Here is a 27,358-nt window from a genome sequence, read left to right as displayed (position 1 = left end):
CCATGTGTAAAACTCCCTCACACACACACAGAGCGATTGCAGGGGTGGAGAGTTTGCATGTGGTTCCTCGGGGGACAAATGAGGTTTGTTTGTCAAGCATTCAGAGCATGACACCAGGACAAAAGCAGCCACATAACCAAAGTGCTGGGTGACAGCTAGTCATTGTTCTCTAGGAAGTGACATAGTCAAGCTGCTGGAAACAGACAGGGATGTTTCCTGCAAAGGTTTTTTTTTTTTTTTAGGGTTAACAAGGTCTCATTCTTGGTGGGAACACATTTAGCAGCCAGTTTCACAGCTGCAGCACCAAAGAACTGAAAAAAAAAAAAGATCTGTGGGTTTATATGATGTGAAGTCTTCTTGATTACCTCAGCAGGAGGCTAACAGGGCCCAAAAGCTCTAAAAATAAGTGTATGTAAATGGTGTCTGAAATAAATGAAGAGACACCAGTTTCCTGAGTGAGCAGCACATATGACAGATTCGACTGGAGACCTGGACAGCATGCATTTTACCATGATATCAGAAACCTATGAAAGCCAAAGTGATCATTGGATGACAGTGGTAATTAATACCCAGTCTCATAATAGTATGACAATGTGCGGAAGCAAAGAGTGCGAAGTTAAGTGTGTACCCTTGTGAAGGGAGTGGCGGGAGAGGAAACAAACCTAGAATTACATCGACAGGAGGTCAGAAAAGTCCAGCGGCTCACAGACATAAAAGAGACACCTCAGGAAACAAAAGCTTCAAAGGTACATGATCTATGAGAGGCTGTGAAGCAGGAGCCTCCCCGTTCCTCAGACAAACTCACTCACAAAATTAATATTCCTCATCCAAACTGAGTCCGGTTGCACCCAATAACCTCTCTCTCCAACCACAGGGACACTATACCTGATAAATTGCATTAAGAATCTCTGGGAGGAAGAAAACACCACGTTAATGTTGAACACGTTATCCCAACAGTAATTCAGCAGTTAGCTACTTAGACTGTTGCTTAGCATTAGCTCCGGACAGGAAAATCACTACTGTAAATCATGATATTAACAGGTGGAAAAAATGCTGACACATGGTAGTGTTAAAATGAACCACTTTACTTTTGCACAAGACATCCATAGAGTACATTTTCAATAGAAAAATAAAACTGCCTGCTTTGAAGCACATTTGAACGGAATTGTGCCTCTTTTCTAGAACCCAAACCAACGCAGAAAGTTCAGAGATGGATTTCAAAGTGTTCATGTCTCTTTGCAGCAAGATTCCTTCAGGAGAACACACATTCATTGAACATATCTTTTGGTGTAGTTTCCTTTTTCAGAAAACAAGACTGATGCTGTGACACTTGTCAGAACAGAACATGAAAATCTGGAACTGGCAGTGCAGCAGTCGGTGGATACAGTCATGAGGTGCTGACAGCGAAAAGGTCCAAGAGAGGCAGGAACCATGCATAGCCATGTGTTTGAAAAAACAAAACAGCAGAACCCAAAATCAGCAAAGATAAAAAGAACTACAAACCGAAGGCGTTTATTCAATGTAGTTGTGGTTAAACATCAGATTGGGATGATTTACAAAGAAATTGTGTCAGAACCACATGGAACCCTTTCCCACCCTTTTTCATCCAAAATAATTTTCTTTTAAATACAGTCTTCTTTCATGAATTCTCTTGCACATAAATAGCATCATTATTGCTCATTAGAAAAACAAAAATCTCAAACAAAAAAGTACAACTCACACATACTGGCATTTAAGTCTACATTGTGGCGTTTTATTGGCCATGACAAAGCAAAAGCAATGGCAAAATGAAATGTTAGCAACTTCAAAGCTTTGTCATACTTAAAATTCTTCTAGGTAAGAAATGTAACTCAGAAACAAATCTATTGTACACACAAACTGAAGTCAAATTAACACAAGGGAACTAATTAATTAATTTATACATGTACCTGGGAGACAATAGGTCCAAATTAAACACAGCCAAATTATGCTTGTTTAGTGAATATTTACAATTTTTAAGATAATCAGTGTTACAGAATAGCTTCATCTATTTTAAATGTGTCACTCATTCATCAGCACCATTTGTCTGGGACGTCTGAATGTGATCGCCAGCAACTTCATCAACAGACTCATTTTCTTCTTCATCCTGAAAAAGGAAGAAAAACAGTAAATACAACCACTTCCAGACATTGACCCTGACAGAATTTCACATGTTGTTCTCATGTCTGAATTAGCACCCTGGCCACTTCAATGTAGAGATGGGTGGATGATACTGAAGCATGTTTCACTCCTGTGACGGAGCAACTCTGTGCACCGTTTGAATACACTGTGACAGAGCTTGTTTAAAAATGAAGAAAAAAAAAACATGTGATTGGAGTTTAGAAAGTGTTACAGATAAACTATGTGATGCAGATTAGTAAAATGAGAAGAGTAGAGAATAACTGAGACACATGGTGATATACAGTCGGAAGACATAACCATTAAATGGGAACGTTTCCATCTGATACAAAGTAATAGTGTTACAATAGAAATCGACTAATTCAATGAATATCACTGTAAAATCATGACATTGCAACTCACATGAAATGTTACATAAATATCATCTTTGAAGTTAAAAACGAGTCCACAGTAGAAACTGGATCTAAACCACACCAATAAGGTACACTGATGTTTTATGTCAATTTTGTTTTTAATATCTAGGCTTTTTAGGCAACGCATTGAGGATTTTTTTTTTTAACTTAAACATTAACACATTAATGCAGAGCTTTAAAATGTATTACAGATTTAATAATAACCTGCAGGCTTCTTGGACTTGTATTGCTCACACAGGAGACAGCGAGGCGTCGTAATGCTTCGGCTCCAGCCTTGAAAGGCTGCTATAAGTTTTGCCGGTCACCAGATGTCACTGTGCTGCTGAAATTGAAGCCCCGAAGCTTCTTTTTTCAGCCCCAAAGCCTCGTAAGTCTTCACCCGACCATCACTGCTTTCACGTAAAAGTCATGGCAGCAATCTTACTCGGTCAGAACGACTAACACTTCACACTTGGAAATTAATTTCAGCACAGCACAAGTCTGAATTGAAAGCTCTCAGATTAACATAAGAGCCACAGCAACACAGGGTCAAACATACAGAGACAGAATGCGCCTCTGGCTTCTAAGATCCCTGTAAAAAATTTATTGTCTCAATCATCATCTCCTATGCATAAAATCAGTTTAATCAACCAGAAAACACTATCGCCTATAAAATCTATTTTTCCTCTCTCAGTGCGACCACAGCAGAAGAGGTTAAAAACCCTCGTTGGGGCCAACAGCCTCTCCAAATATTTCCACTGTTCATTCATGCCAACTGTGTGAATCAATACATGAAAATATAAGTACAGCATGTGAACAAATAGGAATGAAACACTTAACTTCCTGTAGTTCAATGCTTGTGCATTGTCTGATATTATAAAACAGGCAGAAGGATTCTCTATTAACATGGAACTGATGTGAAAACATATCAGTAGTATCGGTGCTAGAAGCACTGGTGAGCGTCGCTCTGGTTCTCCATGGTCATTAAGGCTTCAAAGGTGAGATAAGTTAAAATCAAAACATTTGGATGTTCCCTCTCTCATATATCATGTGAGTGCATAGTTCTGTCTGTACTTTGTTCTGTCTGAATAAAGCTATTAAAACAATACACACACACACACACATCAGCAATGTTGATGCATCACTTCATGCCTCATGGTAAAAACAAAGCAATTTGGTGGATTTTACAAATGGTTCACCTTTTTCAGCACTGCCAGCAGTCCTTTGACGGATGACATCAAGGTGTTGGACGTTTTGATGATCTGGTCGTGGTAGGTCGTCTTCTCCTCCTCAACAGCCTTCAGAGTCTGCTCAGTTTGGCTCAGAGTGCTTTTCACCTCCTCCAGCTCCCTGGACAAAGTTTTGTTGGCTTGCTCCAGCTGCGCTTTCACCTTTGCATCTTCATCTGGAATGAGACACAACAACAAAGTTAGGTGGAGGATAGAGTGCAGGAAGGTCAACGATTGAGCACAGTGAGCATCAAAAAGCAAATTCAGGTCAAATTCCATTTTTCTAGTACTCAAACTTCATTGTTAATAGCACTTGAGAAAACAAAGGCTCGCAAATTAATTTAATTGTTTGGTAAAGTTTCCATAATATTGGAAATACTCATCAACCAAATGGTAACAATTTTGGTCAGGGTTTACAACATATTATAGCCAATATTCACATGTTTTTTACAATTTGTTTGTTAAGGTAGTGAGATAAATTATGCAATTCCATTAGCAGGTCTTTCACTTTCTGGTCAGTCTGTGGAAGAGCAACAGTTTCAAGTATCTGGGTACATACAGTACATGGATCACACTGAATTTCACAGACAATGTTGATGCTTTATGTAGGAAAGACTGTCCAAGAGCAGCAAGTACAGAAACTTCTGGGTATTTTCCTAACCATTCACAATGAAAGACAATATTACCGAATCCTATTTTATACTTTGTATAAGGCAGTTGGTAGCAATGTGCCAGTCCACGTTCAACAGAAACCACAGCAGGAAGAATGCTGAATGATGTGAGACTGGGCTTCTTTTAGCAAAGCTCAAATTGAGCCAGATCATTGTCCAGATGGACTACTGACACAGAGTGTAGCTTGCAACTCTGATTATGACATAATTTCCAAAGATAACATATACAATATAATACAATTCAATTCATACCCATTTTGGCATCCTGCACCATGAGCTTCTGTTCTATCTCCTCTCTTGCTTTCTCACTCTTCTCCAGTTTCTGCATCATGCTGCCAATGTCAACCATGGCTCCATTATACACGATCAGATTACCAGATTCACTGGGTTCTGACTGAGCACGAGCTTTTGGAGCAGGAAGTAGTCCTCGGTTACCTGACAGGAAAAGAGAGAAGAGTTTCATAAGGAAAGAAATCAGCTACAGCAGCTGTCTGCCATATGATAGCTGTGGCTTATTTTAAGAAACTTTCTATGTCATCCTAGAACAAAAAAAAGTGCTTAATTGAATATTAAAACATTGATGGAAACAATTTCAGCCATAAAGATCCATGTTACCCTACCTATGAGGTTTTCAATATGGGCTTCATTAAAGGAAGGAATGGGTTCATCCTTTCCCCTGTCTGTCAGTTTACGGTAGTAACAAGACTCTCTGACCACCGGTTTGTTCAACAGCTTCTTTATCTGGAAACAGACAAAAATCGATTAAATTATTGTATATAAAACATCCCCAGAGAGAAAAGTCAAACACATCAGAAGGCAGGCAGTCAGTGAGCAAAATGAATGACAAAATCAGGGATGCACACACCCGGATACAAACCATAAACATGATTAGATTTGTGTGTGTGTTCACCTGAGCACGTGAAAGGTGCAATCCCAGTGTGTACAAGATCTCCTCCAAGTCTCTCTCCAGCAAATAGCCACAGTGGCTCTGGTCAAAGTAGACAAATGCCATCAGCAGCTCCTTGTTGTGTGTGACCATCTGCTTCTTCTCCTGGTATAACAACAACAACCACATGTATAACAATAATCATCTTTACACTAAATCAATGTCTTAATAATATGCTTACAGCAATAACCAACCAACCTTGTCTTTAGAGGACCTCTCTTTTGACGACTTGCGGTCATCCTTGCGATCTTTCCTGTCTCTGTCATTGGAGTCATCGTCATCCTTGTCTTAGAAGGATCAATAAAAATATCAAGTTGAAAGAAGAACAAGGTTGAAGAAGTGCCAATACATCTTTAATCATTTAATTATTACTTATTGTGTTTAATCTGTGTGTATCTTCCCACTTTAAGCCTCAGAAACTGTGGTAATGTTATCCATCACAGGTTCAGCGTGGTGCATGATTTCTCATCACTGGCCAAATCATATTGTGGGGAATTCAAAAGTAATCTATTAGGTTATATTTCAAGAAAAGGACAGAGTGCTATACCATCATCATCATCGTCATCTGCATCTTCAACCTCCATGGGGTCATATTCTTCAGCATTGGCCGTGCTGCCATCATCTTCGTTCTCCTCTTCGTCTCGAGACGACTCCTTTTTCACAGTCTTTTCATCGCTCTGCTTAAAACACAAGACACAAAATTAGATGAAAAAACACTCCACTTGTTTGAGCACCTGACAGACTGAAAGGAACAGGTGGGTTTGAGAGGCTTGCCTTCCTCTTCTCCTCCTCATCCTCTTTGGTCTTCTTTACTACTGGCTCTTCATTCTCCTCTTCTTTTTCCTTCTTTATTTCACGCTTTTCTGCCTCCCTCTTTTCCACCTCCTTTTTGGCTTTCTTCTCCTTCTCCTTCTTTTCGTCTTTGGCAGGAAAAGCAGCGAGGGCTTTATAAATGCGGTAGCCAAAGTCTCTCTGTAGCATTTCGTTAAACAGCTCAGCAAATAGGGAAACCTGGTTTGTGAGAGATTAAACAGATTCAGTTGATTTTCTATTGAACATCTCACACTCATTTTCAGCATTAAACAAATGCTGTGACTGTGAATTCTCACCTCAAAAGAGTGTTCCTTGTTGTCCTCCAGCCGGTAGTCCAGCAGCACACTCAGAGACATGACACTGCAGTCAAATTTGCCATTCTTGGCTGCCCAGTTGGGGTGAACAAGGACGGTAGGCTCGTCAGGGAGGATGTAGCGCCTTTCTCTCCGCTGGCGCTCAAGTTCCTCCAGCCTCTTCCTTTCCTCCTCCTAACAGAGAAGCAAACTTCAGTTAGAAGACCGTTTCAGGCAAAAATCATGATTTCGTTATTTCTTAAAAGGTTTTATAATATTGAAAAGACTGACAAAACTGTAAAATGTAATACCTGCCTCTCAATAACAACTGCATATCTGATTTGTCCAATATAAGGAGACATCCACATTAGTGTTGCCACAAAAAAAAAAAAAAACTTGACGACTAAACTCTCTCATATCATTAAACATTTTTCCTTTAATTCTCCCATTAATAAAATTCTCTGTACCTCTCTGTCTTCCTCAGTGCGAGTCGGCTCCTCTTCCTCAGGAATTTTGGTTTCTGGTTTCTCCGGCTCCTTGGACTCCTCCACCTGCTCCTCCACCTTCAGCTGCTTGGTGAGGCGAGCTATCAGCTGTGACTTTAACCCCTTAGAGCTTAGAGAACGACAATCAAGCTCCTTGCGCAGGTCATTTACCTACAAGGGGAGAAAACAGGGCCATGGGAAACACACATTTAACATGTTACAAGGTACTACAGTAATTCCACCAGTGCTTAGACTTTCTCCTTGAGCCCTACCTTCATTGATTTCGGGTCAAGTTTCGCCCAGTGAGTGGGAGTACTAACGTCCTTCGATTCACCATCATCCTTCTCCTCTTCCTCCTTGACAGGAAATGATGAAGACAGAGACAGGCAGAGAGAGAAAGAGGTGGGATAGCAAACAGTCAGCATACAACTTAGGACCTGAGTGAACTTTAAAGTTGATCCGTGCAAGAAGCAAGGTCACATCTGTCTTTCATTGTCTCGTCCTAGTGAGCTCTCGACTGTGTTTAAGTCCACTGCTACTGAAGCGCACACAGGGAAGCTCTCTAGCTCTTATAAAAAAACAACAGAAATGCCCCCCAGCTGCCAATCAATCAATCTGTGGAACACAAAAAAAGGTAAAAATCAATGAGAGGTGTGTCCAAAAGGTGTGTAGGTACATCAGGTGAACTGAAGCTGGTCTCCAAACGGAGGAGGATAGGGTGGCCCTACCATGGTCTATGCCTGGGGTATTGGGTATTGCCATTTATGGGTTTAATACACCTACGTCAGATAGGAGCCATTTGTCCTTCTGTCCAACCAACTGCCCTGGAAAAACCAAATTCTACATATAGTCCAAATGTGAATGTAGAATCCAACAACAAGAACAGACAAGAAGCAGGACTTGGGGGAGGGTCTCTTTTCAAAGTCAGACAATATCAAATTGATGTGAAAAATCATATAAAAACACACATTTCTACAACAAATACATTATTTACACGCAACTGACTCCACAGATTCCAGCGTTAAAAATTTCAGACTCCAGTGTTAAGAAAAATCACCACTGGCTCAAACCTGAGAAAGTATTTGAAACCATTACTACACCAATTTGCAAGCACCCAAATTCAAAGCAGTTTAGAAATAAATGAATGCAAAATGAAATGCCAGAATTAACGTGAATTAATACACTCAGATTTGAATTAAATTACAAGGTGTTTGAGGTGCTGGAAGCTGTTTTATCAGTTGCGATCAGGGCCTACACAACACAACCTAGTCTCACTGCTTCCACTGTATGTGTCTGCTGGTTGTGAGGGAAGGTGGATGTGCTGATGGAGGAATGGAGGAGTTGGAGCAGAGGAGAAAGGGACAGGTGGAGGAGGAAACAGAGGAAGCCTAGGTGAGGTTTGGTGGAACAATAATCTGCCTGTGTTCGTGTCTGTCTGCGTGACTGGTGAGGTGTGCTTTGTGTCTGATGTGTATCTGGGGTTTGTTTTTTGTAATTCCTGTGCCTTCCTGTGAGAATCGGAAATGAGAAGAGAGGGATTAGCGGTTCAGTGCCTGTTCTCCATCTGCCTCCTTTCGCTCGACCGACAGCTTCTCAGCCAGCTGCTCCCGGAGTCGCCGTGACAGCACCTCCCACTCTGAGCGGGTAGGAAGACAATGCCAAACATCCGGAAGAAACAAAACCACTGTCTCCACATGAGCAGGGACTGTCCGCCCCTTGTGTGTCTCCTCCGGCCGATGATAGCGAATCTCTGCAAAACGATACCTGTCGCAAAGGAAGAAGGTGCATTGGAAAGAAACATTCTGGTCAGGGCACAGTATAAAAGGCAAGCCTTGCTAGGGCAAGCCTTCTACAACTACTCCCTCCCATGAGGTCACTGAATGATCGTACACATCATTACAGTGGCCCTTCTCCCACACTACACACAGCATAGACAAATGGACCCAGTCTGCAGCTCTCCAACTGTTGTCACAGGTTACGGCAGCCATTTTGAAAAAGTTGACAGACAATCACATAAAATAAATCACATCCCCAAATTCATCCCCTTTATAGCTTCAGCCAATTATAGATGAGTGTTCCACATTTAACCTGGGTTACACTTAGTGCACTACATTAGGGTTGTCCAAAGAGAGACAGAATCAACAGGACAGTGAAAGCCAGTTAAATATGTAAGATATTTAACAGAGAGAACAAAAAAAAAAAGAAAAAAGAAAAAGTAATGAGTGTCTTCTGGTCCAGGCTACTGCTTCCAGCCACAGTCCATGCGTTTGGTTTTTCATCACAATGAAATATGCATATATGTATGTACAGAGAGTGTGACAGAAAGAGAGAGCCAAGACAACAACACACAAAAGGCCAAAAAGAACACTACACAAACACCATAAATAATAAGAATAAATTATAGGTAGCAAATTAACAACACAATAATCATTAATATAAAAAAAAGGAACAAAAAATATTACCCAACATGTCCAGGATAAGATTTAGCATAGAGGTAGTAACATTATGCAGCATATCATATTTACTCAATTTGGGATTTTGATACCAGCAGAGTTAACAGGTTTAAACAGAAACACAGTCAATGAGAAAAATATATTTGGATGAGAATAACAGCCCTTACCACTGAGTGCACAGACTAAGGTCTATGCCTGTGAGTGCCTTGCAACAGCGTATGGCTGTCTTTATAAGGACTGAAGGATCCCTCTCTGGGTCAGCTCCATCCAGAGAGGGAGACCAGTGACCACCAATGGCCATGGCCTCATCTTTACCTCTCATCCCCACCAAAAACTAAAGGAGAAAGATAGATGGGTGGAAAGAAGAGCCACAGAGTACAATAGGTTAGATGAAAGGAAGTGGGAATGGCGACATGGATAACAGGCGCGGAGGGTGGTTTATACAGGAGAGCCAACGTCAGTAAACATACTTCCACATTGTGAGTACTCAGCAATGGAATAGGATTATTACATCATTGTCAGCTCATGCACATGGTAAAAGCATGTCAAGTGTGTGATGTACCTTAATGAGTCTAGCAGGATGTTGGAAGGAGTCTTTGACTTCCTGAGTGTCTTCTGCCAGAGCACAGGACTTGTGATAGAGCTCCTCTATACTGGGGTTAGCCAGTAGCATCACCTGAAACATAAAAAGAAGGCATTTAAGTTATAATCCTTAAAATATTCATGAAATCAAAACCCATTTTGACACTCTTTTCACATTTTTTTTTCTCCAGTAGCCATTCATGTATTTACATTCTTCAATTATGTTTCTGTATAGTAGTTATTGGTAGAGTCACCAGGTATCCACAGGAAAATATATGCAGATAATCCATACTAACTTTATTTAATTGCTAACAGCCTCACTGTTTACATATGTAGTCTCGCTCTCATCTTTATCATATCAGAGCTGTATAAAGTTACTGCTGATGCAAATGGGACATTTCCTACTGCTGCTGCTTCACATACAAAGCAATGAACTAGTGAAACACACGGCCATTTGCAAATACTACAAAACAAGACAACAAACTTTTTCAGCCTTTTTTCTTCTTCAGCAGATCATTTAATTTTTTGCAATGCAGAACTGGAACAAGGAGGAGATGTTAAATGAAGACATGCAGGTGACAGCTGCATACCTGCAACTCCTCAGATGACCAATTTTACTGTGCCCTTCTATTGTGTCCTCACATGTGCAGCATTAAATCACATTGTTATTATCTAACAAACAAACAAATTATTATCTACCAACTTCTTTATTAACAGAAGTTTGCTTGGCTGCACTGCAAACAGAAACACCATTTGCTCTTTTGTTGAATTTCTGCAAAATAGCTGCTGTGTGACAACACACTGGTGCGATGTATTTATCATTAACAGTCATACCTTGGCACTGTAGGTGTGGTTGGCATCTGGAGGGTCCAACACAGCCGTATTTTTGACTAGAGGATCCACCTCTTTGTGCAAGATGTGGAAGTTACAGGCGTTACTAAACTGGAAGGGTCTTGTCAGAGGGAAGGCATCCACCCAGGTAAACACCGCATCAAAGAAGTCGCTGGGAATGTAGAGGCTCTGATAGCGCCTTCTCAGCTCCATCATGTCACAACTGGAACTGGAGAACCCAGAGGACAGTTAATACCTCCACAAGACAAAGTAGTACATACTGTTGACAATCACACCACTGAAGTGTTGATATACCGTACTGTATAAAACTTCAGTGATCTGTTTCCACTGAAAAGATTGCACTCACCCATCTAAGCTGAACTTGGAAAACTGGACAGTATAGCGCGGCACCACCCTGCGAGGCCGTCGAGGTGAGCGGTCACGTCTTGGAGAGCGGTCTCTGGAACGTTTGCGTGCAGGTGAGCGTTCTCTTGACCGTCTGCGCTCGCGGTCTCTGTCTCGACTGAAAAATTTACGAAAAACATGCATATAAATAACTCACGCACACTGCATGTTTTAGGAACAAATATCAGATTATCTCAGGTAATCTCTATCGCCATCTCACCTGCGTTCCTCTTTAGTCCTTAGGATGAGCTCAGGGCCTCGATCATTGCGACTGGGGAAACGAGGTGGGGGCTCGATTCGTCGGACAGGCTGCGGCTGTGGCATCATTCTAACTGGTGGCTGTAGCAGACCGCCGGGAAAAACATCTACAGACAAGGGAAATCAAGCAAAGCACAAGCTTGTTTAACCACTCAACATACCACAAAGACAGCTATGATTTTGTGGTCAATGCTGAGCCAAAAACAGCTGGAAAGATAGTGGTGATCTTCACTGTTCTAGGTCCAATACTAGACAAATGTAATTTCATTGACAAGTATTTTACCTTTGGGTGGAGGCTGTGGCAGCAGAGGCTGAGGAGGGTTTTGGAGCAGAGGGGCCAAAGAGGCAGCAGACAGCTGGGCCTGCAGGAGGGAAGGAGGTGGCGCCTGGGCCGGAACACTGAATGTGTTTGGAGGAGGTAGTGACTGCAGCATGGTGGGGGCTGCCTTCATCATGTTAGGAGCTTGAGGCTGGCTCTAGAGAAAAGGGGGAAAAAAAAAGAGGTGAGCATATGTTCGAAGACAGATATGAAACATTGAAGTTATCGTGCCTATGACTGCTCAACAAATAGGATGAACTGTACGAAAACTTGGTCAGTGGCTGCTTGAAAGAAAGACGCTGGGAAAAAAGGTCTGAATGTCTGTCTGAATAAAAGAATTGTAGAAATCATATCAGGGGTGTCCTAATGAAAGAATACCTGGTGTGAAACAAAATTTCATGTGCTCAGACAGGGTTGATCTGGTTCAGTTTAGTTTTGCCAGTCAATTGAAGTATTACAAAAGTAATAATCCAGGTTTTGACCTGTTTGAAGCAAAAGACAAATTTTTATATATGTTTTTTTCATTGAAGAAAGTATGAGGCATTGCTTACCAACAAAAGATAATGGTTAAAAGGTACATTCTTTAAGAGATATCAGTAAACTATGGCTGGGTATTGTTGAAGAATTTTCTTAAACCTGTACACTGTCTCATGAGATTATCTGATCTTCTTTACAAAGTACAAGTCAAACCGTTGATGCCTGGCTGACTTTAATATGCGAACACTACCTGAAGTTCATATTAACATGAATGTGTAGCCATCTCGGCAATTGATTGGATCACGTCAGCAATATTAAATTTTCTTCTCGTTCTGCTGTTTTAAGGTCATTTTAATAATGTTTTTTTGGGGGGATACATTTTTTGGAAACTAAATTCACACAGAGGAAGCATTTGCGATCCTGAGTTTCATGCTAGGTGTATAGCCTATAGTAAACATTGTAGGAAAGTATGACCAGTTCTGTTTAATCAATCACATGCTGCATGTAGGAAAATTTATGATTGAGCTGCTTATTCTGAGGATATTTTAGTGAGTAGACAAGTTCAGTATAATGCTCAAAGGATGGTACTGAGGACAAAACTGGCAGTCAAGTTGAAGAATGGTCACTTGAACCAAAAGGTGACACTGCCACCGCATTCAGAAATATTAACTCAACTACAAATATCAATATATTTCAAAAGTTTCACTGCTTAGTAAGGCACTTATTCAGTTGGTGAGGTGCTGATTACAGTGGTACTACTTCAAATCAAATATTTCTACCAAAAATTACTGTAATCCAACACAAAATGTCAATATACTTTGGCAAGCAATTCTAAATGGTTGAATAAATGCTTGCTTCATACTGCACATAGTTTCTGTCATTATTTAAAACATGTTGAAATGGTATTTTATTTATAGCAGCTTTTCTTGAAGTCCCTGTCATCTGCAATGTCCCCTGTAGAGAGATTTACCGATTTAAATATTAAGGAGAGAAAGGAAGAATGAAAGGACCAAAAACAGTGTGATTCAGGGCTAGGGGGTTACATTTTGTCTGCTGTCCGCTGTGGAGTGCATGTCTGAGAAGCGCAGCTGCATCCCTGGCTCATTGTAAAGGCTGCCGAGCTGTGGGGAAGCTTGAGGTAAAGGCTGAGGCTGCTGCTGATGCTAGGAGGGATTGAGAACACAACAGTCAATAAAAGACAGTGAGGTACAGGGACAAAGAAAAACAAAAACAATAAAAAAAAAAAAAAACTCTCCTCAGACTAAGCCAGGTGAACTGTCCAGGATTTAAAATGAACCTGTGGATCTCATGTTGGATATCCAAAATTCAAACAGATATGTTGTCAATTTATCAAACAAACAAATACAAAGTACAAAGCAAGTGTTAAAAATGTTTCCTGCCTTTGCAGGGGCTTGATTGGGGGCAATGTTTTGGAACCAACGTTCACATAGTGTCAGTATCAGTGGGACTCTTTTATACATGTGAGAAAAGCTATTGTGAAGATTATTACAGAGTAAGTATAAATAAATTACATCTTTTCTAAACAAAAAAGCCAAATAAAATCTGTATCTTCACATTGTTGTAGCAGAATATGAATAGAAGAATGAATAGTTTTGCGTTTATAATGATTGAAAATTCAAACAGAAACCCTCAGTTCGTATTCATGTGCCCAACAATGTTATCCTCTCCTTCCTGGGTGACTAAGTGCATCCTCTGTGTGTTCTTACCGACTGGTTTGCCAGCTGAGGTAAGGTCTGGATGCGCTGGGCGTTCCACTTGAAGGGCATGTTCGGGTTGTACACAGCTTCCACTAGGACCCTGTCACCCACCTGAGGAGTCTTCCCCTTCACAGCACTGAAAAGATACAACAAAGTTCAGACATCTCTGAACATCTCTATATGTCAGGCCACATCAGTCTTAAGGTTGAAAAAGGTGCAGTTATCCTTTGGAACCATCGGTTATGGCCTAAATAATGGCCTGGGAAGAAACTGTAGCTAATAAAATTGAGATAAAAAAATTGAGATGATGTTGGTATCATTCCACCAACACATTCATACAAGAAAAACACAGACCATGCAATACAAAGACCATGCTCTTGTTCACCTTAGCTGAAAGAAGACATCTTCATCTACAAAGCCAAATGTGTCATGTAGTTTGTTGACAACACCAGTGAAGACTCGCTGCTTCTGTGGCTGCGTCTGCTGTTGGTGGCTTGAACGCGGTGTTGGGTAGGAAACAGTAATCTGGGCTGTCTGCTGGGGGTTGGACAGGCTTAGGCTGGTGGGCAAGGCGACAGGGGGCTGAGGGTTGAGAAGAGAAAGAAAGTTGCATTTCTAACCCCAATCAGTAAATACCATGACCACACTTGAGCAAGAATGAAAAAGGAGACATTTTGATAGCAAATCAAAACATGGCTTCTTCTCCTATAGAGAAACTAAACAACAGCATTAAGAAAATGGAGAACATCCATCAGGAATCAATGAGGCAAAAATGCTTTGATCTGGTCATCTATGCAAACATTTGACCTAGTTTGAGTTTCAAATACCAGACTGTAAACAAAAAGGACTGATTAGGCATGTATGTCTTGGAATTTGTTTATTCTACTTTGAGAAAAAGATCAATATTTGCAATGAATTGGAGAAATATACAAATAAGATGATGAGAGACTGACACAATAGGCTCACTCCAAAAATGCTTTATCTGCTCAGATAGAAAAGTGAAAATAACTTGGCTGTGTACGGAGGTATTTTATATTTTGTTCAGCCTTGAAGCCCTTCAAACCAGTGTAGTTTTTGATGTGAGATAAAACGATGGACAAAGAATGAAGAAAAACTACACAGACAGTCTACGGTATATCCTCCCTCTCCCTTAATGCATGCTGGGATAGGCTCTATCCCCTTGTGACCCTGAACATGACATGCATGTAAAAAAGGACATAAAACAGGAAAGAGATATGCGCACAAGATCTTTGATGAAATCAGTCATTCAACCCCAATGATGAGCATGAAATTAGCATCTTTGAAATGATTAAAAAATATATATATACGTGGATAATTTATGTGTGCTTTTGTGCATTACCTGAGAAAGCAGTGCCTGTTGAGGCTGTGGAAGCTGTGAAGAAAGACGAAACACAGAAAAGACAAAGAGTGAAGTTTACTGCTGTATGACATGACCTGTGCGTCTTTTTCTCCAACAAAACTTAAATTTTCTACTTTGCACAACACTTCAATCTATTCGAAGCTATAACAAATCAATATATGAAGCGTGATGCCAATGTAATTTATTTCTCTAAACCAACCAATATATTATCCAGGGTTAGTATGAGCATAGAACTATCCAAAATAAGATGAGATACAAACAAGTCTGTGTTTTACCTGATGAGGTACATTGTACAGTTGCTGTTGAGGGGGTTGCTGGGGAGGTTGCTGCTGTTGCTGCTGCTGCTGCTGCTGCTGTTGCTGTTGTTGTTGTTGTTGCTGCTGCTGCTGTTGATACTGCTGAAGGGCTGTATTAATCTGAGACTATATACATTACAAAGAAAATGGGAGAGATCGCTGTTGATCAAACACTGTTAAATGTGACGATGGCAAGATTTCTGAGTGTGCTTAGGACTACCTTACAGTGACTGACCTGCTGTAGTGCTGCAGCAGCAGCTGCTGCAGCTTGCTGCTGCAAGGCAGCAGTTTGCTGAGACAGCTGATAGTTTGCAGCAGACTGGTTGCTGAGAGAGACTGCAGCCAAGGCTGACTGCTGAGAGTAAACAGAAGGAGATGCTCCCAGAAGAGACGGCTGCTGCACACCAAGAGCTGTAGAGAGGGAAAATAAGGAACTAGATTCAGAGGTGCAGAAGAAAACATTGAATGGGGAGTGTTGATGTAGAATAAGATATTCCACCATGGTGTGATGACATGGGTAAGAGTCAATGAGTCAATATAAAAGAGTAAAACATTAAATATTTCTGTAATTGTGTCTCCAATAATTAAGAACCCTAGAATGTCTGCTTTGCTATACTCACAGTGCAGGCTGCTGAGATCAAGAGACTGTCCCGAGTGGCCCGGTTGGGACACCGCTGTGGCGGCAAACTGAGTTGCCCACGGCGGATTCTTCTGTCCCCCGAATTGGGCCATGACTCGCTTAGGTTAAGGGCAGTCTCTGCTCACCAGGCCAATGCTTGTTACTAAAAACAAAACAGAGACAAACAAACTACTATTTCAAAAACTCCAAATAACTGACAAACAAACTGTATCCAAATGTTGCAGTACACAATTTAAATTCTCAGAAATTCCATGCAGTTACACTGAATTGCCCATAACCTGTCACTCTTTACTTTGCAATGCGGTAAGTTTCATTAACAGCTGTCTGTGCATTTACAGCCAAAGATAGCTGGCAAAGCGTTAACAATGAGGTCTAAAACCAAGTCTAATGATGCAACATCACCATTCAAACATGCGCCACCAGATTTTTTTTACATTTTTTAAATTTGATTTTTATATTTAATTTTACTATAATTACTTTCAATAACATGCAGTTATGAATATTTTTTAGTATGAGTCAAACATATTCTTCAAATTAGGTCATAGAGCATGCATCAAAAAGTCACACTCCCCCTTTCCCTGAGGTACTGCTTTTTTCCCCCAGACGTTTCAGGGTGAACTGAGTTCACAGCAGTAGGTATACACACAGTGCATCTGTTGCACATCGGTACTGGAAGAAACATAGACTGCAGCTTAACGGTGTTGCTAAAATGGTTAGTTGAGCATCAATCCCTTTTAGAAACTTTTGACAGTGAAATGCAATTCAATGAGGCTGCACAGCTTGGTTAATAGTTTACTACTGATAAGTCTGAGCTTTAATTGCCAATGGAGAGGATGCTGCTATGTGATATCAGCACAGTCTCATCTGTACTAATGCAGTTTACTATGCCTAAAACTAGTCTAAAACTACAGCTATTGCCATGCTGCCATTGTTTCACCTTTCATCTGTGGTTTTGTTACGCATGTTCTCTAAACCAATGTATATTAGTTATTAGTTTAAAAACCAAAGCAGTGTAGAAGCTAGTGTAGAAGTGAGTGAACAAGAACTATCTTCGTTAAACGTAGCAGCACAAATAATTAAAATAAAAATCTGTATATATACAGTATTTACCTTTAAATTGTATAAAGTGGTCTGAATATATGTTAAATTCCCCTGTCCAATGCAACATCAAAACTGTATGAAAAGCAGTCCAAAGGGGAAAGGTTACATAGTGAATGCGATAACTTACATGTTGCATTTGAGAGCATACATTCACTAATTTCAAAGCACCTTTGCAGGGCACAATGCTGCTTCTACTCACTAAACAAGCCATACTGACCTTTATCATACGATAGTTTCTATGGTTATTTTACAATAATTTACTTATACGAGGGACAGAAATAAGCCACGGAACGATTTAGTACTTCGAGAGAACAAATTACTTCCTCGTGCGCGACAATTAAAAAAAACAACCTAGATTTCTGCTCCGTATATTGTAACTGCTGACACAGCAAACTCGACATCCTTAACGGCAGTTTAGCTAACGTTAGCCCCTTTAACTGACAGTGGGCTAGCCAAGGCAGCTAGCTAATATTTTACGTTTGTCTAGCAAGCTAATGCAGTTATTGTTGTGGTTAACAGCAGCTAACTAAAGCTTAAATTTATTATGGCTTCGTCGACATTATTGAAGCGTGCCTTGTTTAGCTACTACCATATTTAAACTCAGCATGACTACTGTAAAAAAGATACAGCAGCTATGCCTTCAGCTAACACTTGGCATTCGGACATCGTTAGCTTTGTTGCAGATTAGCCTCGTGCTGGATTTGCTGCCGAAAGCGAGGCCCGATTTAACGTTCGCTGGCAGTTAGCATTGAATGGTCAATATTTTAAAAGCATAAAAACACACAGTAATTAGTGGCAGCAACTCTCCTGCATGTAATTAATATATGTACTTCAAATTTGCTTTAAACGTGTAAAATAACTACCATAGTAAGGTTTGGATTAAAACCATGTCAACACTGCTTACCGCTGTCCCCTGCGCCGGCCAATGTAGACATGAACTGCGCATGCGCGATCTTTAGAAGTCCGTCCGTGCCCCAACGATGATAAAACAAATTGTATTTACTTGTCAAATACATTGTTTCTATCCCTGTGTGTCTGTTCCTAGCACGAATAAAAAAAGAAGATATGTTTGAATCATTGTTGAGTGTTATGTCACTGTCATAATTCACTACCCTTTTATTCCTCTAACAATAGTATGTAAGTAGTCATTCCTTGTTTTTATCTACCCACATAGGACATAGCGACACGATGCATGGCTGGAAGTAAATAAGAACAGTGATAGAAATCATAAAAAACGGAATCAACAACAATGATTTGCTTTCAAACTGTGAACTTTGATGTGATACAGTAAATCTGAAGAACAGCGCAAAAAGCAGATAAATATAGCATAAAGATCATATAAGACTGTAAACCTACTTATTAATTCTTCATTAATAGATGATGCATTAACAAGTAAAACGGTTAATTTATGTTTCATTTGATATATGGCCGCAACTGAAAATACCTCACCAAATCCTCATTCTGGATGACCATAAACAATGTCAAAAACTTTGACAATATCACCATCCTATGAAAATATTCTTTCAAAATATACAATTTTTATAAGAAATAAATACATCACTACATTTACAGTTATTACTGCAAAACATTTTAGACTGGTTAGAAGAATGTATACAGGTATATTTCCTGTATCTCCTTTTCTTGGTAACAGGGGCATACAGTATGTACATATACATTACAGCTTGAACTCTTAACAGTATATAGTATGCACACAAAACAGCAGGCAATTATTTTCTCTCTTCTTTCTTATAACCGTAGCAAGGTCATTAGTGGAAATGATGCATGGCTGATTTATACACAGTGGAACATATTTTTCTTTTGGTCAAAGTTCTCATTCTTGTAACTTGCGTTCCAGCTCTGAGAAAACCTTTGCGTTGATTTCATCCACTTCATCTTCCACCTGGGCAAAAATGGCAATTGATAAAATGTGAAATGTAACATAAAAGTCTGTAAAGACATATTTTACCCTCCTTACAATCATGACAAAACTCAACTATTATAGTAGCAAGTCAGTGAAATAGATTTCGGAACAGGATTATCTTTCATCTTTCATTATCTTACTCAGCTCTACTTGCCAAGGCTGACTGCACCCACAAATTGAAAATTTACGGTCAGGTTTCATTGCTGATAGCTTAGGGCCCCCAAAATCAAATGAAATCGCAGCAAAATATCCTGTATGTAATGACTTAGGTACAGCAACGTCTGAAACCAATTCCAGAATGAAAACAACAGTTCTTAAATTAAAAACCTGCGCCAATACAATTCCTACAAGAAAACTGAACCTGATTATCACCTGTTCCACGTTGTCTACTTCTGGGATATAAAACTGAAGCATGTTCTGAATGCCGTTCTTCAGTGTAACCGTGGAGCTGGGGCACCCTGTGCAGGAACCAACCAGCTTCAGCTTGACTGTGCCGTCGTCAAACCCCTTAAAAATGACATCGCCTCCATCCTCCTGCACTGTAGGTCTGAGAGAAAGGGACCATATAATAAGAATAAAGCAGCAGAAAGGGCAGAGAGATTAAGACTGTTAGCTCAGCACAACTGTCCTTTACTAGAATGTGAGCATCATTGGGAATAGTGCTGTTTTAAGAAATATAATAATAATATTAAAACAATATTCAAAATATCCCAACAGATGAACAGAGTAAATACTGATCTCAAAGTGAGTCGTTTTGTACCTGATTCTAGTGTCCAGAAGCTCCTTTATCATAGCTACAATATCATCATCATCTTCAGAATGACCTACAAAAAAGAAAATGTACAGTGTGGAGATATTCACACAATATACAATCAAGCTGCTGCATAACTCCAAGATGACTAACATTGGCAGGCTGCATACTCACTGCTTTCATGGTACACTGCTCCTGTTGTTATTGGGTCACCACTCTCAAAGAACTTAGCAATGGCCTCCAACGTGTGACGTTTAATGTCCGTCCATTCCACATCCTCATCTGTCTGACAGGAAAACAAAGATCACACGTGTTGTCTCACAACAAAGATTTCATAGGATTAGAATCACAGAGACCAGCTGTGCAAGTGCACTTAATGCTTACTTTAGTGACTGTGATGAAGTCAGGGCCAAAGAACACACTTTGAACTCCTTCAATTTCAAAGAGGTTCCTGAAAGAAACATGTTATCATGTTGGTGTTCATCAAAAATGAAAAACATACCAATGGCAGAATGAAGTCTGTGTTCATGTTGGTTCATTTAGTGATAACAACATACATTTGTGCTGGCTTTTATCAAGAACGGCAGTGACGATTGGGCTGTTTTTTTTACGATGTTGTCACGTAGCAGCAGACAAAACATCATATATACACAATTCATGCAGTCATACAATACTAATGCGCACAGTCCTAATGCACAAAAAGGCTGTTTAGCAGAAAGTGAAGGCTCTGTGAATATAGCTTGTGTTCAGATCTTTATCATGTCCTGATCCTGTGAGATTTTTGTTAAGGCTATATCTTGAATAAGGATGTACATTTAATTTAGAGATGAATGAACAGCTGAGATATAGGCATGCTGTATCTTTTTTTTTTTTAGTTTTCTTAAAAGCCTTAAAATTAAGAAGACTTCATGAAGCTTTGGTGACCACTAGTTGGGGCCGGAACCCACGGGTTAGGAATAACAGTGTTGTGTGGGGTAATTTTCAAAGGGTACACTTGTCACATCTACTCTATGTACTCTTCTACCAAGAACTCTGTCACTGCATGAATGAAGATACAGACTAGACTACTATGTAATGAAGTAGGTAAGGGGGACTTGTCTTGTCCTGGCACTGAGTCAAAACATTGTCATTGTGATTTCTGCCTCCCAAAGAGAAACACTGAACATTGCTCCCTTTAAAATTTCTGTAAATCAGAAACGGGACAATGTAAACACAAGAAAGAAAAACAGTAAAGCTGACACAACCTGGCTAAAGATGAGCATTCAGCTGAGCTCGAAGACGGGAAGTCAAGCGTCCCAGATCCTAGGACAGGTTTACCAGGGAGAAACTTCAAGCTTCTGGGGTTTGGAGTGTCTTGAGTCTGGATGGACAGGTATCTTGCTGAAAGACAGTATTAAAACATTTTCTGTGTGAAGTTTTTATGGCTGGCTGTTTTATTTTCTACACAGCAGTATCTTTAAGACAGGTGTGAGAACACGATAACAGAGTGCGTGAATGTATTAAGATGTCTAAGTAATGGTCTCTCACTTGAGAAGTGTGTGGTTCTCGTCCCAGGCGGAGGCTGAACTCTTCTGAAGATCTGGCTCCTGCACTGTGAGTGGTACCAGCTTCCGGTCTTGACTGGAATCCTTAAAACGTAAAGAACATCAGGCTACGTCTCTCAATCAACAAAAGACTTAACTTGCAAAAAAATAAATAAAATAAAATAAAATAATTTCTCGTGGCACGATGAAATAGTACGGTGGCGTTGATAGACGAAACTAATATTTACTTTAGCAGTTCTTTTCAGGGTTTTAAAGTAATGTTATCCAAAGGCTTTAACATTTTACTGACACTGACAGTCCCAGCTAGCTAACGTTAGCGGCAAAGTTACAGGCTTGGGCTCGAGAAACACACACATATAAAATTAAATACGATATAAAATGAAAGTAAATAAACTAGCTGTTTCGATATCTCCACCTAGACAAGAATGGATGGGATTTGACTAGCAACCCGTCACCGAGTGTCGCAGTTTGCTAGTTAGCTGATTAGCTAGCTAAACGTCATCATCGGCCACACATCAAAATGTCGAGATTATGCTTTACACAAGCACTATAACCTGTTTTATCAGCAGTACAACATATGTACAAAACGATGTGTCACAGATATAGAGGTTCAAACCTAAAGCGAGACGTGTTTTTTGCCCGTAACAACTGGCGAAGACCCCATGTCATGTGCGCCGCCATTTTGTTTGTTTTGAAAACGAGGACCTCATGTGGTAGACTGCGCGTACTCCTGCACAGGGGCGAGATTAACCTAAATATGAGTTTTTTGATATTGATCCGTCTTTAGTTTATTTCCTCTGTGAAACAATAAAAGTAATAAGATGATAGACACATTAATCAAAGTAATTGTGTGGTGCTATAAAGCTACTGGGATCATGGAGTGCCTTAAAGGTACCAACCAATTGCTTTTTTCCTCATTTTATTCTCTCAACCAATATATTTATACTAACACCAAATTTTAGTGCCTGGGTTGCTTTTCTCACAATAACAACAATTGAGACAACAGTAGTGCAGTAAATTTACTTTACACCACTGGATGTCAGGGACAACAAGCATTCCTTAGGTGGCAGTCATACTCTATACATACATCTACTCTTGTGTTCTCCAAACAGAGTTTTATCTGTGGGACTTTCAAAATGAATGTCACACCCACACACACATTCACACATACGCACACACACGCACACACATGCACACGCACACATACATACAAAATTGTTGGTCAAGTTCATTATTCAAATCCAGAGTCAGTTGGTAGTATAAAATACAATCTGCAGCAGAAGGTTTAAGATGGAACACAAAGGTGAGTCTGTTTGGAATAAAACAAACAATGCACCACCGTCAAGAAGACCAACCCATGTTTCCCAACATTTGTTCTGACGGGGCAAGGTGGCGTTACGAAGGAGTGGCAAAGACTGAGAGACTCTCCCATAAAGCAGAGGTGCACTCTGGATGGTGACTTAACTAATTACAACAGTGCAGTTTTCTGCCTGAAGAACCTCAACTACAATTATATCATACTGGGTGGTTAGGGCTTAATTTTTTTGCTCTAGGGTACATCTTGCTGTGTAGGTATGAGGCTGACTCCTTGAGGGAAGTCCAAACCTCTGACGAGGTCTACTGTTGAGTGTTTTTTATCACACTGGATTTAAGGAATCGCTGTTTTAATTTGTTGCTCGTCTTCCCCACCACCAAGACATGGTGCTCTGGATTATTTTCCCCATCTCCCTCTCCCTGGTCTCCTTCCTTGGAACATGGACTGTGTAAGTTTACCAGAAATTCACACTTTCATATTTGCCGTTGAAGTGAGAAGCAACTGTTGGTTGTCTTTTCTGCTCCTGTCTGTGTGCTGTCATGCAACTACAGTAAGCTGATAGTATTATCAGCGTTAGACCTTATGAACATCCTTAATGAGCCAGCAAAAACATCTTGTCATCAGTGTTATTCACATCTGAAAGCTTGTATTTAAAGCTGATCATGAAGCTGCAGTGACACTATTGACTTACAAATCATAATCATCAATGACTGTATGTTGTGTATGTATGTAACAGTATATTTGCTGGCTAAAAGCACTGAGATTCCAGTAGTACTACTGACAACACTTGCCTTGAACACAAAGTAATGAAATGACATCACATTTTTATTCTTTATTTTTGGCATATGTGCTTCTCACATGCTTATATTATAATATTCTAGCTCTCTGTATGTGTCATTTAAAAAAAAAAGTGTGTATGTAAAAGTCTCCTCCAGAGTAGCCTTTGCATTTAAATGCATTGGAAAGCATACCTGCTATCCATATTTAGACATATCATGAGGCAGCAGCCTGAAAAATGTGATCCGGCTAGTCTTGTCTGCTGCAAGGTGTGAACACTTGACTTTCAAGAAATACCGAGATGCAATACTGTTCAGCAATTTGCTTCCTTCAACCTGAGACATAAATACTAGAAATTATTCATTGATTTGTTTATGTAATAATTAAGCTCTGTTAGTCATCATTGAGTGCAAATACAGTGTGTTTGTCCTCACTCGCTCTGTCACCCACTTCCAAATAGTGTTCGACCAACTATCTTCTAATCAAGTTATTCAGTGGGATTTGTTTTTGCAAATTGCTGGAGCTCATTCTTCAGGCTGTACGTCCAAAATACTTGTGGAGATTTATCCATGAATCAAGATAAGAATAAAGACATTGTTGCCTAATTGGCACTCATCCTCTCCTAAGTACGACCCTAATTCCAAAATTCTTTTGTTTAATATTTCCAGATATGGCCTGGCCTTCTCCAACAATCACGTGTGCTCTCTCAGTGACTGGTGAGTTGTGTCTCATTGTCGTTCACCATCAGCATTTGGATGAGACAGATTGTCCAGAAGCTCACTGATGTGTTTTCAGGGGAAGTGACTACTACTGCAGAGGGAATCAGTCCACCGGCTGTTGCCTTGTTCCCACTATAAGGTGAGAATGCAGCTATTTTTTCACGTTCCGCTCGTCCTTTCCGCTACAATCATTCATTGAACGTGATATGCGGTTCCAGCTCGAGTGGGTCTGGCATACCACAAAACTCCCTGTTTACAGCCACAATCAACGCTGGATCCTTTCTGTGTGAGTCCACCTGCTGAAGGCCCAACACGTTATACACGATATGAGTGATATGTGTGATACCAGCTGTGATCTCCTCTTTAGTTCTGCTGTTCTCTGTATTCCACCATGCCCATATTCTGGAGAGACATGCATGCCATTCCATGCTGAGCAGGATTGCACTTGTCTTCGGTGTGGTGGCAGCCATGGGGGCTTTCGCTGCTGGAAACTGCAATGTAAGTAGCGCACTCCCTGCTGAATGTGTTTGAATGAAAATCTGCGAGAGAAATCCGTCTCGCAGAGCAGTAAGCTGACAGGGCGCCATCATATAATCCTGACAATAAAGCTGAACAGCAAACAAAGGTGGGAAACTTTGTTTTATGTGATCTGTAATGATTTAGAGCACAAGGCTGCCTGTTTTTAACATATGATGACTCTGTAAATATGTAAATGTATATACTATTTCATTATCAGTCAAGCAGCTGTTTATCTACTGACTCTGGAAACTACTGACTGTCCTCCACAGCCAGGCTACCTGTCACTCCTTCACTACCTGGGAGCTGCCGTCAGTTTCCTGTGCATCTGCTTCTACACTGTTCTGCTCACTGCGCTGACCGGGAAGTGTGTGCTGACAGGATATGAGAAGGTCCTCTACCCGCTCCGCATCATCTCCACTGTGGTTCAAACCATCGTCACCATCTGCTGTATCCTTTCACAGATCTTGGAGCTAAATTCACGTCCACATAATTCATCCGCTTGAGGGTATTATTGCTAAAGTTGCATTGACAGCTGACACTGACAAGTACAAAACTGCTTTGTGGAGGTCAGAATTTCTTTGTATCCAGACAGATGTACTTGTTGCACTAATTTTAAGATAACTGTTGGTTCTTATTGCTTTTTACTCTTGTTTTGAGAGCTGAGTTTTTGCATTGCAGAAGTTGACTTCAGCAGCGAGCGCTTGAGCTTCACCCTCCAGCTGCTCCCCGGCACTACAGTCCCTTTGTGCCATGTTTGGATCCGGCCTGCTGCTCTGTTTACAAAGTGGGACTGGCCACAGCAGTCCACATGGCAGAAGAAGATTTTTTCTTTGCTAGATCAATCTTTAACCATTAATTTCCTGTAACACTCAGCTTCACATTTTATACTTACATCTGGAAGCTGCACAGTGACACAGTGTGAGTCCTCTTGTGGAGGAGTTTTGGGTTTAATGTCAGGCTCAGAGGGAGCTGGATGCTAGTTGGTGATGCACAACTCAAGTCAAGCCTGAAGACAAAATCTGGGATCACACAGGCCTATTTGTGCGAGAACAGGAGGTATTACATTCCAGGATGACAGGAGCTGGCACCCTGTAGCAGTCACTTCCATGCACATGCTTATCACAAACCTGTGCATAATATAGATTCACATAAAGATGTTGAATTTTATTGATGAGCCAGATATTAGACGCTGGAGATTTGCATCCAAACGGCTTCTTCTAGCTGCAGAAGCATAAAGTAAGTCCAGTTGCGTCTGCCTTAGAACCCCCCCAGGCTGAGCATGTATTTTGTGCTTGTCATTGTGACGTGGTTTGGCTGTACATGAGTGTCTTTAGTGGTGTTGATGTGATCTCCAATCTGTTCAGGAGCAGCACACAAAGAAACGTTTGACAAAAGTGTTGAGTGAAAGCCATGACTGCCACTAACTGCTCCACACACCCTTAACTTCCAACCCTTCAGATACTGTTTTGTTTGCGCAAGACGAGTACTTTTACGTCCACTTGTCTGCTATATTTGAGTGGATGCTCAGTGTCAACCTGGAGCTGTTCGAGCTCAGCTTCGCCGTGGAGTTTTGCTTCTTCTCGTCCTTCATGCTCTCAAACCTGCTGAGCAAACGGGACGAGGAAAAGCCCCTGATGATGACGATGTCCTGATACGAGGCTGCCAGGGTCCAGCTGACGCACGTTAGCAGTGAGGATGGACTGAGTGAGACATCTGTAAAGACAGTAGCTGGATCGTGGCTGAGGGACCAATAATTTATTTTCACCTCTTCGCGGGGAAGGATTTATATCCATTTGTGGATTATGACTGCTTTTATTCCACCCTCTTGCTAATTTTGCCTAAAATGTTATGATCTTCTTTACTGCGCATTTTCTGTAAAAAAAAAAAGGTAAAACGCTCCTTATTTATTGAAACCAATGAGCTTGTACAGCACATGAACAAACACATTGGACGTATTATACTTTTGTGCAAACTATGTTGCTGCTTGGCCAACGGAACAATTAACCCGAGGGTTCATACTCTAAAACTCTTTGTTTGTGAACAATGAACGCCTCATTAGATGCACTAATATCTCACTGATGTTAATTTAACATTAAGGTTCCTTAGTGGATGTAACTGCTTAATAAAATCATGACCACTGTACACGCTGAGAAATCCTGTGATTCTTAAGGTGCTTAGACGCAGATTTGATTTGAAGCTCTTTCAGAAGGGTGGAGGATGTTGCAATCGACCCATTCAAACATCTGACGTCACAAGATCCTGTTTGACTGGATGATTAGCACTGAGTGACATTCAGAGAAGTTCGTTTTGACAGTACAAAATAAGAACACATACGTCAACACCTCAACAGGAATAAATTACAGAT

The 27,358-nt window shown here is 40.5% G+C and overlaps 3 protein-coding genes across 3 annotated transcripts; 1 reads left to right on the top strand and 2 right to left on the bottom strand.

Annotated features, from left to right (window-relative positions):
• Positions 1-1,064: 1,064 nt before the first annotated feature.
• ccar1 (cell division cycle and apoptosis regulator 1) lies at positions 1,065-18,482 on the bottom strand. The gene is made up of 26 exons (XM_041947099.1): positions 18,352-18,482; positions 16,327-16,488; positions 15,942-16,117; positions 15,686-15,832; positions 15,390-15,422; positions 14,415-14,611; positions 14,039-14,165; positions 13,355-13,474; positions 11,799-11,991; positions 11,478-11,622; positions 11,220-11,375; positions 10,856-11,081; positions 10,002-10,115; positions 9,607-9,773; positions 8,540-8,750; positions 7,259-7,342; positions 6,969-7,157; positions 6,505-6,696; positions 6,170-6,406; positions 5,943-6,072; positions 5,594-5,682; positions 5,360-5,500; positions 5,070-5,190; positions 4,702-4,884; positions 3,749-3,954; positions 1,065-2,125 (listed from the first exon to the last, which is right to left on the bottom strand). Exons 2-26 carry the CDS (start codon positions 16,436-16,438, stop codon positions 2,045-2,047), a joined length of 3,777 nt encoding a protein of 1,258 aa, XP_041803033.1. The 5' UTR covers positions 16,439-16,488; positions 18,352-18,482; the 3' UTR covers positions 1,065-2,044.
• Positions 18,483-18,698: 216 nt separating this feature from the next.
• Positions 18,699-22,371, bottom strand: zgc:110319 (uncharacterized protein LOC796111 homolog). Its single transcript, XM_041947107.1, has 8 exons — positions 22,280-22,371; positions 21,647-21,747; positions 21,364-21,499; positions 20,504-20,570; positions 20,294-20,405; positions 20,129-20,192; positions 19,741-19,915; positions 18,699-19,347 (listed from the first exon to the last, which is right to left on the bottom strand). The coding sequence occupies exons 1-8, from the start codon at positions 22,342-22,344 to the stop codon at positions 19,279-19,281; spliced, it is 789 nt and encodes a 262-aa protein (XP_041803041.1). The 5' UTR covers positions 22,345-22,371; the 3' UTR covers positions 18,699-19,278.
• A 785-nt stretch (positions 22,372-23,156) lies between these two features.
• Positions 23,157-27,135, top strand: si:dkey-228d14.5 (uncharacterized protein LOC796266 homolog). Its single transcript, XM_041947694.1, has 8 exons — positions 23,157-23,235; positions 23,360-23,426; positions 24,424-24,471; positions 24,551-24,613; positions 24,693-24,760; positions 24,842-24,972; positions 25,263-25,440; positions 26,452-27,135. Exons 2-8 carry the CDS (start codon positions 23,362-23,364, stop codon positions 26,643-26,645), a joined length of 747 nt encoding a protein of 248 aa, XP_041803628.1. The 5' UTR covers positions 23,157-23,235; positions 23,360-23,361; the 3' UTR covers positions 26,646-27,135.
• The last annotated feature ends 223 nt before the right edge of the window (positions 27,136-27,358 follow it).

Source organism: Chelmon rostratus, chromosome 11 (assembly GCF_017976325.1).
Source record: "Chelmon rostratus isolate fCheRos1 chromosome 11, fCheRos1.pri, whole genome shotgun sequence".
Taxonomy (NCBI): Eukaryota; Metazoa; Chordata; class Actinopteri; order Chaetodontiformes; family Chaetodontidae; genus Chelmon; species Chelmon rostratus.
The sequence above is the reverse complement of the archived record's forward strand: the minus strand, read 5'-3'. Positions and strand labels throughout refer to the sequence as shown.